Here is a 21,034-nt window from a genome sequence, read left to right on the forward strand (position 1 = left end):
GTTTGATGAAATTTTGGGGAAATTTCAAGTTTCAAAAATCTACTGGAGGCTCCAGTAATTTTCAGAAAAGTCGCTGGAGGCTTCAAAACGACTTGAAATTCACCTGCAGTACTTCGTATTAGCGTATTGAAATTAGTTTTTAGAATAAATTATAGATTTACAACTCCAATTTGATGGAACTTTGTGGGAATTTCGAGTTTCAAAAATCTGCTGGAGGCTCCAGAACTGCTCAAAACGCTTTGAAACAGTTTCCAATCGATTTGGCATGTCGAAAATAGGGTATATCCCAAATTTCAGCTTTCTTGGTCAATTTGGTAAAATTTTGATTTTTTCCCTCATTTTTGGCCTAAGTAAATTAGATTTTCAAAAATTCTCCAAAAATCAAAAAACGCACTTTGGCACTTGAAATTTTGACAGGTGATAAATTTTTGCAGGATCTTTCGATCTACCTTTGTAAGGGTTGAAAAATTTCGTGCAAGTCCTATGTTGAAACGCAAAAGCTGCGATTTCGGCTGACCTGCCAATCAAAATGGCCGCCATTTTGTAAGTAATGCCAACTTGTTTTGGGCAAGTTTGCTTTAAAATGTTCCTTAGGATGTCCCCTTCAAGAAAAAAGTTGTCCCGGAGGATCGGCGGGGGGGGGGGGGGGGTGCAATTACCCTTATTGTCATATGCCGGACTAGGACTTTATGGAACTTGTCTCTTCTACAAAAAAACACAACTTTTAGCAATTTTTGGCCAAAAAAATAAGACTTGAGAATTTTTGTTGAAAAAAGACTTTAACAATTTCAGCCAAAAACAATACTTGAGTAGTTGAGCAATTTATTATGAGCAAAAAGTGATATTTTTTCAAAATTGTTGTCAAAAACAATTGGTCTATTTTGCAAATTTTTTGGTAAAAAGAGGGGCGTTTCTGTAAATTTTGGAAAAAAAAGCTGAACTTTAGAGTGCCTTATTTTGAGATTTTTCAGCAATTTTGCTATAGAGCAAGATGTTTTGTTAATTACTGTAAAAAGCAAGGTCTTTACAAGCAAAACTTTTGGGATTTTTGAGAAAATGAGACCATTTTTGAATTGTTTTGCAAAAAACACAATTTTCAACAGAGTGTCTACAGGAATTTGTACTTGTTGACCAAAAATCATCACTTTTTCACTACCTTTCAAAAAAAAAATTCATTACCTTCCAGAATATTCACCCTCGCCCCTTCCCAGTCGAGTTTTTACAATTTTTTTTGGATTGGACTTGGTAAATTTTCTAAAAATGTAACTTCAATAACCAAAATTTCAAAAAAGTAACCAAAAGTTGCTTTTATCAAAAATGTAGTAACTTGTTTAGTTGAAAATTAACCGAGTATGAGCCTTGGAGGTTGCAAAACCGACGAAAAGAGTCTCAAATAAGCTATGGATATTTCCTATAGGTATTTAATGTTATCGAACACGAATGAAAAAACCCTCAAAAATTAATATTTTGGACTTTGAACCCTGATCTGCCACTTTCAAAAATTTGAAAAAAAAATACCAAAAATACTTTAGCTCGAGGTAAACACTTGAGTGAAAAATTATGGTTTTCGATGCTTTCAAGTTCGGAGTAATAACAGTTTGAAATATTTTTTCGATCTTTTTGCCTATTTTCAAATACGGATTGCCCTACATCCTCTTCGTACACCACAGAAATTTCAAAATTTCCAGTCAACGTGGTTTTTACTTTTTAGCACATGTGAAAAAGGTGAGGGAGGTGGGCGAAATAGTGCTGATTCATTCCTATCATCAGGGAGGAGGGAGGGGGCTTTCGTAATTTTTTCTAAAAGTTCAAAAATCATCGAAAGTCGAGAATTACCCATTTCACAAAATACCTACTTATTCTCATGTTCAATAACTTCAGCATTTTTTTCCAACAAAACTTTGCCCTCGCAGAGCAAATACGAGTACGTACGAATACGAGTATATTTAACTATAAATAGATCTATAGTAAAGTGCAATATTCTAGCTCCCACTCTCGTAATTCATACTAAAGTTGGGTAATTACTATTTGTATTTAGGAAGGAGCTTTCGCGCTATGTTTCAAAAGCCACCTGTACCCGGGAGAATGTGTCGCTACAAGAAGAGGAAGTCCCCTACTGGTCGGTATCAAAACCAACACCAGATTAGCTACCGATCACGTACCAGTCTTCTACAGCAAAGGTACGTAGCTTATCTGCCTTCACTCAGGTTGAAATTAATTCTCGTCCAACAAATGCTACGTGTTGCCGATGCCGTGTTTTCGATGAGAGACGTATAATTTCGTTTGTTCAAAAAATTGCACCGCATCCGAGACGAGAGTGTCAACGGTGAAGTACACAATATCGGTATTTTCATTGATACTTATTCCAACTTTCAGCATGTGTATTGTGTATTTGTATGCCAATCGTAAATAGGTAGAGATATCTACTACGTACGTAAACGTATAGGACACATAAGTTGAAAATTTTACGACGTTTCATCGAGTAAAAAAAAAAAAAAATACCTCGACGTACGTCTAAGTACAGCCTGTTCACTATGTAGGTAACAAGGTATCTTCTACGAGTTTATTTCGAATCAGGGACACGAGATACAATGCGATGTGGAATTTTTTTTATTGTTATTTTTTTCTCTTTTCGTAGTGGGGTGTGTGTGTTTTACGCTTGTGGTTCTTTCCTATTTATTACACTATACATACAATACATATAAACATTTATACGCTATACGAGAAAAAATATCCCTCACGAACATCTGCGTTCGCCGATACTACCGAGTATTTTCCAACTTTACTCATTATCGTAGTACATACTCGTACATACGAGTGTATCTACGATTCACACTGTAGACAAATCGAAAAATATAAACTGACCGCCATCCCCACCATCTTGAGAAAATGAGCTGTCGTACTGACAATAGTTTGTATCATTTTACACCTTATCATCACCACGGTCAGTGGCACCCTTCCTTGCCCAGTGCCCATATCCAGCCCAGTCTTCGCAATCGCAATCCTCATCTTATGAAACCAGTGAAACTTGGTCAATCCCCTTTTATGAGATTAAAAACATAACATTACCATTACCAATATAACACCCACCTCCAGAAGTAACGTGAATTCTTCGCGTAAGCCGCACAAAAATAAAAATTCTTCCTCGCTCACCTTCGCGTGGGTAACTCGTTTCGATGTTGCTTTTATTTGCCCGAGACATTTGTCTATCATCGAGACATTTTGATAGATTTTCAATCAAACGCACGGTACGTGTTCACCGTTCAGATTTTCCATTTTGTTTTGTCTATTTCTGTATCTGCGCCTTGAATTTCGAGTAGGTGTTTGTGTGTTTTTAGCCGAATTTTCCCGTTTACGAGTAGGCAGGAGAACGATATTCATAGCATTGTGACCGAAAACCAAATTGAATCGCTAAGTACTAAAATGTGCTAAAATCTATTCTCCTTCTGCTCACTTACTCTTTCATTATCACTCCCCATCCCACAAATTCAGGAGTCCGTGGTTACCCCCCCTTCCCTTCGTTTCCATCTTTTCTAGTACAAAGGTTCTTACAAACAACATTTTTTTGAGCAAGATCTGCAAGATCGGATAATCTGAATCTCAAACTGGGACTGGGCTGATTTGACATAAATTAATCTACTTTTACCAAAGGTAACTCTGTGCTGAACTAAAAAAGTCGAAAATGCTTAAAAATACGTCACAATGCAAAACTTCATATACGTGACATGAGTCACATTTTTCGATAAATTTTCGCAAAATTCAAAAATTTAATTGGAGAAAAATATCAACATTTTTGATCTAATCGAGAACGACTCGAGTTAATGAAAAGTCGAGCTGTACAAGGGGTCGTTTTTACGAAACCTATTCAAGAACCTGGAAAATCGTGAAATCCACTGCAGGCTTCAGAATCGTTTTAAACCGTCGCGTCTCCAAAGTTTGGAATGCACAAATTCGGATATCTCTTTGGAAATTATTAAAGGTCGTTTTCCTTTTACGAAGTACGGAAAATTCGGCTATTCCTGCTACCACATGGTGTGTACATACCAAGAAGGTGTTTTTATTTGTCATTGTGTGTTTGTATCATTTTGTTTGTTGTCTTTTTTTTTTTTTTTTTGGAATTTTCACGTATTTAACAAGCGTGTGTTTGCAATGTATTACTTATATGTCTGTCTTTTTTCCATTTTTTTTTTCATTTTTTTCTGACTGTTTTTTATTGTTTTTTTGCATTTGTTTTGCGACCTGAAAAATATAGATGCAGAATCTCACTCTCTCACAGGTACTTGAAAAAATCCTTTGTTTTTTGCTAAAAAATTCTGGTGTTAGACACTTTTTTTTTTTAAATATGGGATTTTGGTGAGAGACAAAAATATGCTACATAAAATGACGGTGCTATAACTAACGAAATGTTGCATGCTTCGGTTTGGGTTATATGTATAGGTTTTTAGGTACTCGTATGTAATTTACGCGTGCATGGTTTAATTATTTATATAAATGTATAGACGCGTATCAACATCGCATAGATCTAATTAGCAACCTAATACGCTACAGAATGATTTTCTTTCGTGTTCGTCGTTCTCATTGGGAGCTTCTCATTTACTCGTATAGTATAATATGTTCATATTCATCTAATCTATAGAGTATAGATAGTTAGATAGACCTACACCATGTTCATAAAGTCTTCATCGATGCTGCGGATGAATTTTTTTTCACGAAAAAATAATTCATCATCCACCAGATCGATTGGTGAAATTTAAATTCAATTTTAAAATTTGTAAAGCTTTACAGCTGTTTTTTTTTTTATTTTATTCAAAACGTTTTTCTCAATTTATTTTTTAGAGATTTTCAACAAGAGCTCGTGGAAATTGATGAACATGGTGTGTCTTCGTCTATGTATATGTTGAACTACTATTTTCATAATACGCTTAAATTAGTAGTAGGTAAATGTATATTTCTTGATTATTTACCTGTCCGATATTTCCAATTTGGCTGTAGACAGTGCAGCGTTCATCAGCTAAACAATCCAGGCATCTGTGAACATGATATAAATAAACACGAGTTAGATTTTTATAAACAGGTTCTACGATTTAAGAAATATCATTGTCTGGGTCATTGCACTTTGCACCGAACAAGGAATGCAGAAAAATTCTGCGTAAGGTAAATAAATACCTTCACGAATTTACCTACGTTAGATGATGATACCCGCATCTACCTGATGGTCATATTCGTTTGACATTCGTCGATAATATTTCTGTCGTATATTCTGAGAAACTTCACATTGTTAAAATTTACAATAAAAGTAGGCTCTGAACGTGGTGGGTATACCCAATTCCATTCGCGAAAATATACTTACTTACTTTCGAGTAGGTGTATTGGTTTTAAATTTTTTTTTTTTTCGTAAGTAGGTACGCTATTTTAATAGAGAACACGATTTTCCACTCTAACGTGTGTTTAAATTAAATTGCGATCATATTATTGGCATCGACACGAAGGAGCGAGCTTTTAAATCATTTTTGTAACACATGGAAAACTCTCTGCTCTGTTTTCGAGAGTTTGATTATAAGCTTAAACCTAACGATGTAATTAGCGCAGCGGGGATTGAATTTTACTGCCAGAGTTCCGAAAAGATACAGCGGCTGCAGCTCGCACCTCCCCTCCCTAGCCCGCTCCCCTCGTCAATTTCCAAATTGCTAACGCACTTGTGTACACTACACATCACGAAAGAATCGCCAACTTTCTTCGACAGCAAATTTTAAACACTCGATTCGACTTTTACGCCGCGGGCTTTTTACTTAATGTAATTCGCACGCTTTTCGCAAGTCGTTACGAATCGCCTGCTAAGTCGCACTTTTTTTCATCCCTAACCTAAAATAGGTATGTAGATAAAAACCTTCCCGTCTTTGCCTATCAACTGACAAATGGAGAAAAAGGCGACAATTTCAAACAGGCAACTGCAAATCATCAACAACTTTCGCCAATGGCAGCTTCGCTAGTACTCAATTCGGTGCGAAAAGATGGCGCTACGAGGGCCGTGAAAAACTTTTTTTACAGATGGGAATTACGCCGACGTGAGACAGAAATGTAAATGTTTGCTCGCGTTTCGATAAATTTTAAATAACGCGATCCGTTCAAAAAAAAAAAAAAAAAAATGCAGGTATCGGACGTAATTTTTTTCTTTCTCGATGTTTCGATAAAACGAATCCCAAGAAAATCTTGTAAAACGGTTTGTTTGACTACTTACTTACTATAAAAATTATTTTCAATCCTTCGCTACCAACAGAAGAACCCCTCGAGGTGCCGCCTCTAATTTTAACGATGCCGAAATTTTTGGAAAGAGCATACTACTCTCAAACATTCATAACCAAAATTTCAGCTACCCAAATAGATTTTCGATGGGGTGGTCTCCCTCTCGAAGTTTTTGGTCAAAATCCAAGATTTTTTTTTTGATCCACCTTAGTAAGTACTTTCGGGTGAAAAAAGGGCACTCGAGGTGTCCTCCAGGAAATCAGCTGAAATTTGAATAAATTCATTAAATAGGTCGAGATCAGGCCACAACTCGATTTTTAGCCGCCCAAATAAATTTCCACGTCTTCGAAAAAATTTCAAAATTCTTGAAAAATCAAAAATCGGGCTGGAGGCTCCAGAATGTCCAGAAAAGAAGAAATTCGGTTTGGGAGAGTTGATTTCAGGACTAATTTGTATCATTTTACCGAATAGTCCGGCATATGACAATAGGAGTTATTACAACCCCCCTCCCCCGATCCTCCTGGACAACTTTTTTCTTAAAGGGGACATCCTAAGGAACATTTTAAAACAAACTTGCCCAAAAAAAAGTTGGCCTTACTTACAAAATGGCGACCATTTTGATTGACAGGTCAGCCGAAGTCGCAGCTTTTGCATTTCAACATAGGACTTGCATGAAATTTTTCATACTTTACAAAGGTAGATCGAAAGATCATGCAAAAATTTATCACCTGTCAAAATTTCAAGTGCTTAAGTGCGTTTTTCGATTTTTGGTGAATTTTTGAAAATCGAATTTAGGCCAAAAATGAGGAAAAAATCAAAATTTCACCAAACGGACCAAGAAAGCTGAAATTTGGGATATACCCTAGTTTCGACATGCCAAATCGATTGGAAACGTTTTCAACCCGTTCTGAGCAGTTTTGGAGCCTCCAGCAGTTTTCTGAAACTCGAAATTCCCACAAAATTCCATCAAATTGGAGTTGTAAAGCTAAAATTCACTCTACACTCCAATTTCAACACCCTCGATGAAGACGACTTCAGGTGGGTTCAAGTCATTTTAGAACCTCCAGCGACTTTTTTGAAAATTACTGGAGCCTCCAGCAGGTTTTTGAAACTCGAAATTCCCGCAACATTAATTTATCAAATGGAGTTGGCAAGCTGAAATTTACTTCGCAGACTACATGGTGGTTTCAAATGGTTTTGAAGCTTCCAGCTACTTTTAGGAAATTTCAATTTTCCAAAAAACCGTCATACAACCTATCAAAAAGTCGCTGGAGGCTCCAAAACGACTTGAAATTTACCTGCAGTACTTCGTAGCGTATTGAAATTGGTTTTTAGAATAAATTTTAGCTTTACATCTCCAATTTGATGGAATTTTGTAGGAATTTCGAGTTTCAAAAATTTGCTGGAGGCTCCAGAACTGTTCAAAACGGGTTGAAAGTGTTTCAAATCGATTTGGCATGTCGAAAATAGAGTATATATCCCAAATTTCAGCTTTCTTGGTCAATTTGGTAAAATTTTGATTTTTATTTCATTTTTGCCTAAATTCGATTTTCAAAAATTCACCAAAAATCGAAAAACACACTTTAGCACTTGAAATTTTGACAGGTGATAAAGTTTTGCATACTCTTTCGATCTACTTTTGTAAAGTTTGAAAAATTTCGTGCAAGTCCTATGTTGAAACGCAAAATCAAAATCTGCGATTTCGGATGACCTGTCAATCAAAATGGCCGCTATTTGTAAGTAAGGCCAACTTTTTTTTGGGCAAGCTTGCTATAAAATGTTCCTTAGGAAGTCCCCTTTAAGAAAAAAGTTATCCCGGAGGATCGGAGGGGGGGTGCAATTACTCCTTGTCATATGCCGGACTAGAATATTTTTAGCAAAATTTTTGTTACAAGCGATTTTTTTTTTTGAAATGGTCGATTTTGAATTTTTGAAAATTTGTCAAAAATGAAAAAATTGAGTTGGGCAGCTGAAATAAATTTGACTCTTTTTCGATTTTTGGTGAATTTTTGAAAATCAAATTTAGGCCAAAAATGTAGAAAAAAATTGAAATTTCAAAATTTTACCAAATTGAATTAGACAGTTGAAAAATGAGATATATATCCTATAAATCGATTAGAAACGGTTTAAAAATCGTTTAGAGCGGTCCTGGAGCCTCCAGCAGATTTTTGAAACTTGAAATCCACAAATAAATTGCATCAAATGCAGTTGGAAAGCGAAAATTCATTCAGTACACTGATTTCCACACGCTATGAAGCCGACTTCAGGTAAATATCAAGTCATTTTGGAGCCTTCAGAAACCTTTTGGGAATTATTGGAGCCTCTAGTAAATTTTTGAAACTAGAATTTTGACTTTCTAACTCCATTTGACGAAGTTTTGTCAAAATTTCAAGTTTCAAAAACCTGCTGGAGGTTCCAGGACTGCTCTAAACGATTTTTAAACCGTTTCTAATCGATTTATAGGATATAAGTATATCTCATTTTTCTGCTGTCTAGGTCAATTTGGTAAAATTTTAAAATTTTGATTTTTTTTTTCATTTTTGGCCAAATTTGATTTTCAAAAATTCACCAAAAAATTTCGGAAGATGTTGTAAGGAGTTGGACATTCTGCATAAAATTGGGTTCTGAAGTACTGATGACATGCTCTATCAGTTGCTAAATTTTAGCTCGATCGGAGTTGACGGGTTGTAAAGGTCTCCTTGAAAGAAATAATGGTCCAAACAGTGTCTTCAGCGAAATAAAATTGAAGCAATCGCGTATATCTCGCAACGGAATGCTTTTTAAATAAAATTACGACAGTCTGTCGATAATTTTCATTATTTATCGCCAATTTCGCTTTTTTGTATCATAAAACTACGCGAGAATTAAACGAAACAAGCGCGCCAAATTCGAGATGGAAATGGGGTTTTGTCCATTAAAACCAGAGACCCTGACTTTTATCGCGTGTAAATCCAGATCTGTATCGCCTTTCAAAGGCCTGAAAAGTAAGTACCTTTAGACCTACGTTCCTTTTGTATACATCCGAAACTCGTCGAAAAAAACAGTTTAGAGACTGATATTATTATACCTTATAGTCGTCGATAGAATTCACAGCGCGGCGCAGAAATGTATGTAAATAGTCGTCTCGAAACGTAACAAGTCTCTGCCTCTAGCTTTTCGTCGTTTTCGTATACTGGTCGTAAATTACTGAAAATGTACTTTTTCCAACAGACACAAGAAGAGGAAACGAGCTTTCGATATTCTCACGTTACGATACATCGGAAATCGAGCCGCTGGAAAATAAAGAAATCGAATACTTTTTCGCTTCGGATGCGAGTGCCGTTATAGAGCACACCAATCAAGTCATCTTTTTAGAAGTAAGTCGCGAGTCGCCGGTAATGGTAAATTTACATTTATCGATCGTCGTCCTCATCTCATTTGCTTTTAAAATCAACTTGGTATACAAAAAGTTTACAAACTTGGCCAAATGACCGCCGAATTTGTTTTCACATTTCGCCTCATCTTCGCTCGACTAAAAAAATTCCATCTATTCGTTTAGGACGACGATGTAGCCGCCATTAAAGACGGTCTATTGAGCATTCACAGACTGAAACGTAATGTAGACGATTTACACGCCCGAGAAATCACCACCTTGAAAATGGAAATTCAACAAATAATGAAAGGTGAAACCAACAACTCCGTAGCTCTTCTTTTTTCTCTTCGTTATCATAGTACTTAGGCTATTATTGAATTGACGGAATGAAATCATATTTCAAACGTGTCGTTTCTCTCCCAAAGGTAATTACAATTCGTTCATGCAAAAGGAAATCTTCGAACAACCCGAATCGGTAGTTAACACGATGAGAGGCAGAGTAAATTTCGAAACTTCTCAAGTCGTTCTGGGAGGCATCAAAGTACGTACTCGTAATTTTTACCAAACCCTCCCCCCTACTGCTGCTCGTCCTCCTATGCTTATTGCTTATACGTTCGATACGTCTGCTCGCAGGATTATATTCCGGAAATTCGAAGATGTCGCAGACTGATGCTGATAGGCTGCGGTACCAGTTACCATAGCGCCATCGCTACTCGTCAGTTACTCGAGGAATTGACCGAATTACCAGTCATGGTCGAATCGGCTTCCGATTTCTTGGACAGGAACACGCCGGTGTTCAGAGACGACGTTTGTTTCTTCATCTCGCAATCTGGCGAAACTGCCGACACGTTGTTAGCTTTGAGGTACAGTAAACAACACGGAGCTCTGATCGTCGGCGTCACCAATACCGTAGGAAGTTCCATTTGTCGAGAATCCCATTGCGGTATACATATCAACGCTGGTCCTGAGATAGGTGTCGCGTCAACCAAAGCTTACACATCGCAGTTCATTTCTTTGGTTATGTTCGCTTTGGTCATGAGCGAGGACAGGAAATCTATGGAGAAAAGACGAGACGAAGTACCTACATAATCTCGCTCGTATTCGTAATTCGTATCTACTCGATTAAACAACACTGTTCAACTTTTTCCCCCTAGATTATCGCCGGCTTGAAAGAATTACCAGAAAAAATTCGATCCGTTTTGGACATCGACTCCAAAGTTCAGACCATAGCGTCGGATTTATACCAGAAAAAATCGCTTCTCATTATGGGCAGAGGTTATAATTACGCTACTTGCATGGAAGGAGCGCTGGTAAGTCTGCAATTCTGCATTATTCACTCAACTAGGTATAAATGCTTGCACAAAGTTATCATAGATTCGATATCCATTCTCTATAATAAGGCTCTGCTCAATCGTTCCAGTGGATTTTTATTCTGAGTTTTTTCTTCTACCACCCTAAGGTGAATTTTCATGAAAAAAATTCTCTGAAAATTTTAGCCCCCCTCTCAGAAATTTGAGAAATTGATTCGTGGCAGGAAGCCACTGCGTTCTCAAAAAACCAGATTCACTTTTCATCTTCAATCTTGGAATTTGGACAATTCTCACTGGGAAAATGTCAACGATTTTTCACATGATAAACCACATACTCTTAGGTACATTCTTGAAAATGAGGTTGTTTTGAAGAATTCAGAGGTTACCTTTTTTCATCACCTTCATATTAAATTCTTTTGATTTTTCTCAACTTGGAAGGGGGGGGTGAGGACTCCATAATAGTCCGACATAAGAAAACAGGAAAAATTGCACCCTCCCTTTCCCCATTTCAAGCGTTGAAGTGCATTTATTGATTTTTGAAAATAAAATTTAGGGCAGAAATGAAAAAAAAAAAAACCATTGAAATTTTATCAAACTGACCCAGACAGCTGAAATTTGAGATATGCCCAATAAATAATTAAATATATTGGAAACGGTTTAAAAATCGTTTAGAGCAGTTCTGGAGCCTCCATCTGCATTTGATGGAAATTTCAAGTTTCAAAAATCTACCGAACGCTCCAAGAATTTTCAACAAGTCGCTGGAAGCTCAACATTGTCTAGAGGACTGAGGGAGATTTTGTTCTTGGAAAGGTGGTTTATTCAAAAGATCTTTGACTAGGGAGAATTTTCAAACAAAATTACCTACTTCTTTTCAATCATTCAATTTTTCTGGATTTTTAACTATTTTTGAGGACTTTATACAAGGAGACCAACATAATTGGAAAACTGTTTTTTCCCTGGAAAGTGGGATGGAACAAATTGATTTTTTAAAATCATTTCTTTCTCAAATTGTCAACCCTGACTCCTGCACAAAGATTCAGAGTCAGACTTCATTTCCGTTTCAAAAAAATACAATTTTTTTTCTTTTGTTCAATTTTACAGAAAGTTAAAGAACTAACGTATCTGCACAGCGAAGGTATCATGAGCGGAGAACTCAAACACGGTCCGTTGGCCCTAATCGATAAAGCAATGCCGCTAATTATGATCATAACTCGGGACCCGGTATATACAAAATGCGTAAACGCTTTGCAACAAGTGACAGCTCGAGAAGGCAGACCGATAGTTATTTGCGAAGACGGCGACGAAGAGACTAAAAGTCTAGCTTGGAAAACTATCGAAGTTCCTCACATCGTCGATTGTCTTCAAGTAAGCCAGCGTATTTATTTTTCTCCTACGCCTACGTTTCTTTTGTGTAAATCTCTAACAAAAACACCATTTTAACGGCTCCATTGTTTGCAGGGCATCTTGACGGTAATTCCGATGCAACTGTTATCCTACCATATCGCCGTTTTACGAGGATGTAACGTCGACTGCCCGAGAAATTTGGCGAAATCCGTTACTGTCGAGTAGAGCCCTTATTTTAATTGGTTTATTTTGCCGTTGAACGAAAACCGAGAACCGTGAAAATGCGCTTTAATCGAGCGAAAAATCAAACACATCAATTTATAAATACAAAATGATCTCTTTAGGAACTTTTGTGACCGCAGGATGTTGTTAATTGTTACGCCACACTTTGCATTCCGAGTTACTAATGCGAACCTTTGAAAATCATCCATTGTTAATATATCTAATTTGTATTCGAGTATATTTTTTTATACATTTTTATTATTGAGTTTTTCTTTTTTTATACACTACCATTATTGTAATAAAATAATTTGCTTTCGGGTTTTTTATTATTTTTACTTCATTTATTGTTCAGCATAATGTTTCCAAACATTGAGAATACCTACCTACATATTTGAAATATTTGAAAGTTTCTTTATAACTTTTGATCTACATAAATAAGACAGAAAGCTGGACTTATTCAAGTCAGAATTTTTTCAGATACTAATTTAATATAAAAAAAAAAGAAATTCCTGCCAAAAAGCTAGACTTCTCGTAACATCGGTAAAAATCAGGAGTATTTTTTTGCAATTTCAGTAAAAAACAGGGTAAAAGTAGGACGAGAAAGAGGAAAAGAACTGTAGGCACACTCCGAGCCCATGTTTCTCCTATGGCTCACAGGTTAGGTAAACATGTCTACATGGACTCCGTATAAATTGCATAAACTGTGGTTAACGAACAAAAATTCTCACTTTTACTCCAAAACACCCGTTCTCACATCGCACAGTACAATTAGGCCAAATACCTACAAACAATACGTATCACCACCAGCGAACAATATTTTTCAATAATTACATCACGCAAGCGTATCGAAATTCAAAGCTGACACATGCAATTATAAATTACGCTCTTAATACAACATAGAAAAGTCATACTTCATACCCTGGTGACTTTTTGGTGACAGATCCACCAAGAAGTGGCCATATTTGAGCGATTTTGTACACCTGATGACTTCTGGTGAATCTTGGTGACTGACTCACCCGAAGTCGCCAGGATTCACCAGCACATGGAAAAGTCATATTTTATACTCTGGTGACTTTTTGGTGACTGATTCACCAAAAGTCACCAGGATTCACCAGAACATAGAAAAGCCATATTTTATACCCTGGATACCCTGGAGACTTTTTGGTGACAGATTAAAAAAGGAGTGGCCAGAGTGATTTTGCAAAACCTGGTGACTTCTGGTGACTGATTCACCAGAAGTCACCAGGATTTACCAGAACATTGTAAAGTCATATTTTCTACCCAGGTGACTTTTTGGTGACAGACCCACCAAGCAATGACCATATTTGAGCGATTTTTTACACCGGGTGATTTCTGGTGAATCATGGTGACTGATTCACCAAAAGTCACCAGGATTCACCAGAACATTGAAAAGTCATATTTTTTATCCAGGTGACCTTTTGGTGACAGACTCTCCAAGCAGTGATCATATTTGAGCTATTTTTCACACCGGGTGACTTCTGGTGAATCATGGTAACTGATTCACCCAAAGTCACCAGGATTTACCAGAACATAGAAAAGCCATATTTTATACCCTGGAGACTTTTTGCTGAAAGATTAACCAAGGAGTGGCCAAATTTGAGTGATTTTGCAAAACCTGGTGACTTCTGGTGACTGATTTACCAGAAGTCACCAGAATTTACCAGAACATTGTAAAGTCATATTTTCTACCCAGGTGACTTTTTGGTGACAGACCCACCAAACAGTTACCATATTTGAGCGATTTTGCACACCTGGTCACTTCAGGTCAATCTTGGTGACTGATTCGCCAGAAGTCACCAGGATTCACCAGAACACAGAAAAGTCATATTGTATACCCTGGAGACTTTTTGGTGACAGGTCCACCAAGAAGTGGCCATATTTGAGCGATTTTGTACTCCTGGTGACTTCAAGTGAATCTTGGAGAATGATTCACCAGAAGTCACCAGGATTCACCAGAACATTGAAAAGTCATATTTTATTCCATGCAGGTGACTTTTCGGTGACAGAATCACCAAGAAGTGACCATATTTGAGCGATTTTGTAAACCTGGTGACTTCTGGTGAATCTTGGTGACTGATTCACCAGAAGTCTCCATGATTCACCAGAACATATGCGCATCACCAAACACCATAATGATTTCAATGTGTCTCGCTAGCCAGTTTCCAATTATGTACTTTCCAACTGCAAAAAAAAATTAATTAAATTTCACGGAAAACCTTCCAAAAAACAGTATAGATCGAAATAAGAACAATTTGACGAAGGTGAAGAAGAAGAGGAGAGGATGTCACACAGAAAACTGGCAGCCCTCGAATTGTAAATTCGTATTTCGTTCCATATGGTCTCTCACATAGCTGATCATCTACGCAGAATTTAGTCTTTTGAGAAATGTGGGTTTTCTTTGTTTAATTTGAAAATAAAATACGCGTAAAAAACAGCGAAAATATAAAATGGGTACTCGATACGAGCCGTTCGACTTGCGCGTTTTTCATTATCTACCCCGATTTTTTTTGGCATATTCTATACACAGAGAAAAATAAACTCGAAAAGAATCGACTGCAAAGTATAGAAACAAAACTTCGCAACATTTTAAAAAACATTATGCGAAATTTTCGACACAATATAGAAGTTTTTTAATAACTCTTCAAACTATATAAACGATTAATCGACGAGATGAAAAAAAGGTGCTTTCGAATCAAAACTTTTACACAAAAGTGGGCAGGTATATTTCGAGGATTCGTAAAGAGCGGATTTACTTCATCCGATTAATTTCAAACTGCTTTGGAAAAAGTTTTTTTTTTTCACTATATTTTAGCACAACTCCGTTGTTTACTTTGTTTTTCATTTTTCAACAAAAAACTAAGAGATGGAAATTCGCTTACGCATACTAACGTAGAGAGCTACTTGCGTTATACCTTTGCTGAGAGGAAAAAAAATCCAGGTTGTATTATCGAAGCGAGGCACGAAGAGCAAAATTTTTCTTAATGCTCCAGTTATATTCGCGTTTGTATTAATTATAGACCTGTTCGAGTAATAACTTAAAAAAGTGATCAAGCTACTATATCCTAAACCGCAATTTTAGAAAGAATTCTTAAAAATAAATAAAATTTCAAAGACACCCTCGTTATAATTAAACTCCATTCGAATCGTTACAATGGCTAAAAATAGCTTTTTCTAAATCGCGTGACTAATGCGGAGGGAAAAATCTAGGAGAATATTAAAAATTTGTGTCACCGAGAAATATAATTTTTTACTCGAGTAATTTTTCAACTTATTAATATAGTTTGGCGTTTTTTTCCCTACATAAGTATCTACTTCAAAAAATATCAGATGGAATTTCAAAAGATAGCTTTCTCATTTTCAGCTTCTTATATTTTGAAAAAAATTCGTCGAGTTTTAATAAAAATCGATTTTCAAGCCAGGTAACAATGGTTCTCGTTTTTTAACGAGAAAAAATTAATTTACAGTCGCGCGGCCCAAGCTATACCAATACGTACACTTCGATGCACTAAATTCGCAAAAATAAGCGAAGAAAGAAGACGCGGACAGACAGAAATAAGGGAACCGAATCGTTATTCGAATCTTTCAACTAAAATCATCTTTACAATTTCATCATAGCGTGAAGTTCCTCGGGAAAAAAAGGAAAAGAACGTTGCGAAAATAAGTAGTCAGGTATCCCAATTTTACAACAAAAAAAAACACGTCTCCTCGCGTATTCTGTAGAAAGCAATTTTAGAATTCATCATTGTTCTACAGTACACGTCGATACAAAGAAATTTAGATTAGATGTCCATTTTCCCCCGTCCCCTCGGCCTCTAACTTGAAAATCCGTCCATCTCTTCACCTATTGGTCGTACACAAAAATGTTCGAACGAAAATTGTTTCGACAACGTGGTTATCATCAACTTTTGTTTGAAAGAACCTTCGAGCTCAAAAGCTCAAAAAAGCATTCTCTAAATCATCAAAATCAGTTTTTTTTTAAATTTTCTATCAATTTTGAAAGTGGGGGGGGGGGATGGACCTCTGGGCTAAATTTCATTCTATCGACGTGTAGAACAATGATCAATCGTAAAATTGCTTTCGACAAAATTAAGGAGCGGATGACCAACTGAGACCTGACTGAAGAATTTCTTTTAATTTCGTCGTAGTAACGAATAATGGACCAATACGATAGCCAGTTCGCTCGTCGAAAAATTGCACAAAACAGGTAGCTGAAATTCGCCGGATACATAAAATTCGAGCTTAAATCAAGATTTATCGTTTTGGTTTTAATGAATTTCCTAAATAAGTACAAGTTTAAACACAGTCGCATCGCAGGTATACCTAGTATATGGAAAAGTAAAACAGGAAATCTCTCGACTAATCCTCGAAATTAAATTTTCACGTACCACGGTGCCGGCGAAAATAAAAGAAGAAAAAGAAGGTACAGTACACTTATAAAGTCACATCGCCTCGGGATTTACTTAATACTTATGTCATATAAAATATAAATTCGCCTTCTTAACGGATTTCAACTTTTACAAGTTTGAAAAAAATTTTCGGTTAATTGTTTGCCGCATAGCGGATTTCCTTTCCGTGCCCGTGCTGTACGTTTAGTAGTTGAGGTTTGGTATGAATTTCGATTCAATTTACTCGCGTAAAAGCAACAATTGCGGAAGAAAGGCCTGGCACAGAACAGACAGGGGCACAGGGGCTGAGAGGGAGAGTGGGACGAGCGCTGCCGCTGCCGCTGCGCTCCGCGTCGTGTCGTCGATTAATGCCCTTAACACGAGGTGTTTAGTATGAGGAAAAAGCTATGAAATTTAGTTTACTCGCAGATACAGCCTTATCGAACATCAATCAACTAACAAACTCCAACTCAAAAACTCCGGTTAGCTCGAGTTGTAATTTATTCGCGCGCGCGCCAGCCTCGTGCTTTTAGGTCTTCGGTCTTCGGTCTCCGGTCTCACTCTCAGCGACTGAGCGTCCCGTCCGGCGTGTTCCTTGTATCCAGGATACTGATATCGCTCTCTCTCCGCTGTTATTGACCGTGTATTCGCAATTTCGCATTCGCACACCAAAAATACTCGACTCGACACATCGCTCGCTCGCTTACAGCTTACAGCACACAACAGACACACCTACGCACGCACAAAGCGACCGAGATGTTTGATTTTCGCTTTCTGAATTCTGACCTTTTCGCATTCGCACACAGTCGAGTCGCTTTCTACGAGTAAATTGAAATCAGCAACCAAGTCGCCAGTAACCCTTCTTCCAGGCAACTTTTTCAGCTCGAAAATTCAATTTGGCCGCTTTATTATATCGCTGACGTAACGTATAACGTATAACGTAACGAAAGAATCGAACAAATACCCGATGAACAAATGAACAATTCAATTATATCATTTCCCAGCTCCACCTTTTATACCTCTTCTCATTCTTCTCACTCGTAAGGCTTTCAAGGCTTATGTACACTTCGGATCATCTTCAAATTGTGTAATTTCGTTTACCTTACCTACTTTTTTTTCTTATTATTTTTTGAAAAATCTATTTCTGTATTTGTATCAAGTTCTTTTTCGATATCCTCGGTATATTAATACTTTAATCAAGAAAAATTCCCAATCGCAAACACACACAAAACTTGGGTATCTAACAACTAGGTACAGAAAATTACCAAAAATTGGTGAAATTTCAGTACAATCGAGCAAAACTAAAAAAAACATAATTGCAGTCGAGTCATCACTCGACACTTCTTTAAAACGACTAACGTTGATTTTCGCAGTCAAATTTTGCAGAAAAAACCGAAAGTAAAAAATTGAAGGTAGTTCGCTTTAAAATTCCATCATCACAAAATTTTTCCAATTCCTCTTCTCGAATTTTTTTCAAGACGCAGAAAGAAAAAATTAATCGAAATGAGATGAAATTTTAGAAATCGTGAGGTTTTCGACGGGATTTCAAAAAAAAATTCATATCAAAACTTTGAAATTCGGAAAAAATTTTATGAAATTGTTGACAAGAAAGAAAATCTAACTTGCTCGCATTCTCGCTCCAAGTAAAAATATTTTGCTTTCGAAAAGCATTTCATTAAATTTCTCGCGTGGCCATCTTTTTCGTGCGAAGATATACATATGCATGTTGTAGTGTTAAGAGTTACCTACGAGTATATATGTACCTATTGTGAAAAGAAGATTTTCAAGTATTCGCGTAATTTCCCCAAAGGAACGAAAACTTTGTAGGCATACAAAAACAATATGCCGTGAAAAATACTCGCATTTACGCCGAAAAATCACCGCACTCTGGTCTCACTGTACCGTAAACGCCAACAGCAAACACCCAACCCAACACCTTTGATTTACAGAATATTCAACTTTAATGCTTCGCTTCAGTTTCAAGATTACGCGCGCTATCGCTTCTCTCGTGCCATGCCACCGACGTTGGTTGAAATGGGTTCAGGCTAAAATCTGGAATTTCGTTAATGGGCTAAATTTTGGAATTCTTTCTTTTTAAGCTACGAAGTAACCTGCCCTTGAACTGATTCGACCTGGCATCGAATTTCTACTACCTTAGTTATTCATTTACAAAAAAAAAATCTCCTCTGTCAATTTTAATTAATGAACATACTCGTACGAGGCTTACCTACGATTGGCTAAAAGCCCCCCCTCTCCTCTCCCCTGACTGAAAACTCGTTGGTTACCCAAGTGGTAGGTATTTTTCATTTACCCCTCCACTAAATGCTCAGAATTCTCGACAATCATAAGATAATCATGCGGGTATAAGGAAGTGTTGGCTCAATTTTACTAAAGGGAAAAAATTTAATTTGACCTCGTAAAACATGGAATCTATAAAACTGAATCAATCATCATCTTAACAATCCTTACAGCTCGCAAAAACTGTCAACCAAATATCACGATAATTTGGGGAAAAAAGCCTTCCGAGGATACTCTCGGGACCGAGCGTTTCTTTCATAAAATGTATCAATTGAACGCACGATATGTAAATGCTTTTCTTTGTTGCACGGCAATATGGTAATTTTAATTTCACTTTTGTCACGCGTAATTTCCATCTTTTTGGACTATCCTTTAGTGGTTCATATTCTGACGTGACCTTTCCTTCTTATAGCTTCCACCGTACTTAATCTACTCGTATGAAAACGATTTCAATTCCCTTTCGACGCATACCTAGATAAAAGATTACCGAAGTTCGAGACGTATTTCAAAGAATTTTCCGCATAATAAGCGCCTTCGAATACAATAAGTATGAAATTTGATAGGTATCATATTGCTTTTCTGCTGAAAAATATTTCACCAGCCACGCACGCTCAAAGCAAACTACTTGCTTGTACGATCCATACCCCCCCCCCAAACAACCCAATGAAAAAAACATTAATGTCAGACTTGATCAATTTGCAAGCTGTATAAAAAAAATTAAAATCTGTGTAACTGGTAACCGATTGGTTATATGTAGGTGAACCTAAACTATAATAGTCCGGAATATGACAATAGGAGTAATTGCCCCCCCCCCGCCGATCTTCCGGGACAACTTTTCTCTTAAAGGGGACATCCTAAGGAACATTATAAAGCAAACTTGCCCAAAAAAAGTTGGCCTTACTTACAAAATGGCGGCCACTTCGATTGACAGGTCAGCCAAAATCGCAGATTTTGCATTTCAACATAGGACTTGCACGAAATTTTTCAAATTTTACAAAGGTAGATCGAAAGATCATGCAAAAATTCATCACATGTCAAAATTTCAAGTGATAAAGTGCGTTTTTCGATTTTTGGTGAATTTTTGAAAATCCAATTTAGGCCAAAAATGAGGGAAAAAATCAAAATTTTACCAAATTGACCAAGAAAGCTGAAATTTGAGATAAACCGTTTTTTCGACATGCCAAATCGATTGGAAACGGTTTCAACCAGTTTTGAGCAGCTCTGGAGCCTCCAGCAGATTTTTGAAACTCGAAATTCCCACAAAATTACATCAAATTGGAATTGTAAAGCTGAAATTTATTCTAAAAACTAATTCCAATACGCTACGAAGTACTGCAAGTGAATTTCAAGTCGTTTTGGAGCCTCCAGCGACTTTTTGAAAATTCCTGAAGCCTCCAGCAAATTTTTGAAACTTTAAATTTTTACAAAATTTCATCAAATGGAGATGAAAACCTCAAATTTACTCTACAATCCAATTTTAACACCTTCTGAAGACGACTTCGGGTGGGTTCAAGTCATTTTAGAGCCTCCAGCGACTTTTTTGAATACTACTGGAGCCTCCAGTAGATTTTTGAAAGGTTGTATGGCGTTTTTTTGGATAATTAAAATTTCCTAAAAGTAGCTGGAAGCTTCAAAACCATTTGAAACCACCATGTAGTCTGCGAAGTAAATTTCAGCTTGCCAACTCCATTAGATAAATTGATGTTGCGGGAATTTCAAGTTTCAAAAATCTACTAGAGGCTCCAGTAATTTTCAAAAAAGTCGCTGGAGCAGCGGTGGCAACCTTTGTATAGCCGGTGTAGCGAGCTGCTACACCCAGAAGCAGTTCGCTACACCCAGAAAAACAGTTCACTACACCC

The 21,034-nt window shown here is 36.9% G+C and overlaps 1 protein-coding gene and 1 long non-coding RNA gene across 3 annotated transcripts in view; one reads left to right on the forward strand and one right to left on the reverse strand.

Moving 5' to 3' along the window:
* LOC135842642 (glutamine--fructose-6-phosphate aminotransferase [isomerizing] 2-like) overlaps positions 1–12,797 on the forward strand; it is a 36,728-nt gene extending 23,931 nt beyond the window's left edge. Inside the window, exons 5-13 of one of the 2 annotated variants that reach the window (XM_065360193.1) lie at positions 2,039–2,180; positions 4,253–4,276; positions 9,454–9,599; positions 9,782–9,905; positions 10,021–10,136; positions 10,229–10,672; positions 10,750–10,905; positions 12,007–12,270; positions 12,364–12,797. In XM_065360193.1, coding sequence (XP_065216265.1) covers positions 2,039–2,180; positions 4,253–4,276; positions 9,454–9,599; positions 9,782–9,905; positions 10,021–10,136; positions 10,229–10,672; positions 10,750–10,905; positions 12,007–12,270; positions 12,364–12,474 — 1,527 coding nt within the window. In that variant the 3' untranslated portion in view covers positions 12,475–12,797. The remainder of the gene's footprint in view (positions 1–2,038; positions 2,181–4,252; positions 4,277–9,453; positions 9,600–9,781; positions 9,906–10,020; positions 10,137–10,228; positions 10,673–10,749; positions 10,906–12,006; positions 12,271–12,363) is intronic. The other variant, XM_065360194.1, reaches the window with a different exon arrangement.
* Positions 4,946–21,034, reverse strand: part of LOC135842648 (uncharacterized) — a 102,082-nt gene continuing 85,993 nt past the window's right edge. The window contains exon 4 of the long non-coding RNA XR_010558164.1: positions 4,946–5,028. This is a non-coding gene — a long non-coding RNA (uncharacterized LOC135842648). The remainder of the gene's footprint in view (positions 5,029–21,034) is intronic.

The sequence above is a fragment of the Planococcus citri genome, chromosome 4 (assembly GCF_950023065.1).
Source record: "Planococcus citri chromosome 4, ihPlaCitr1.1, whole genome shotgun sequence".
Classification (NCBI taxonomy): Eukaryota; Metazoa; Arthropoda; class Insecta; order Hemiptera; family Pseudococcidae; genus Planococcus; species Planococcus citri.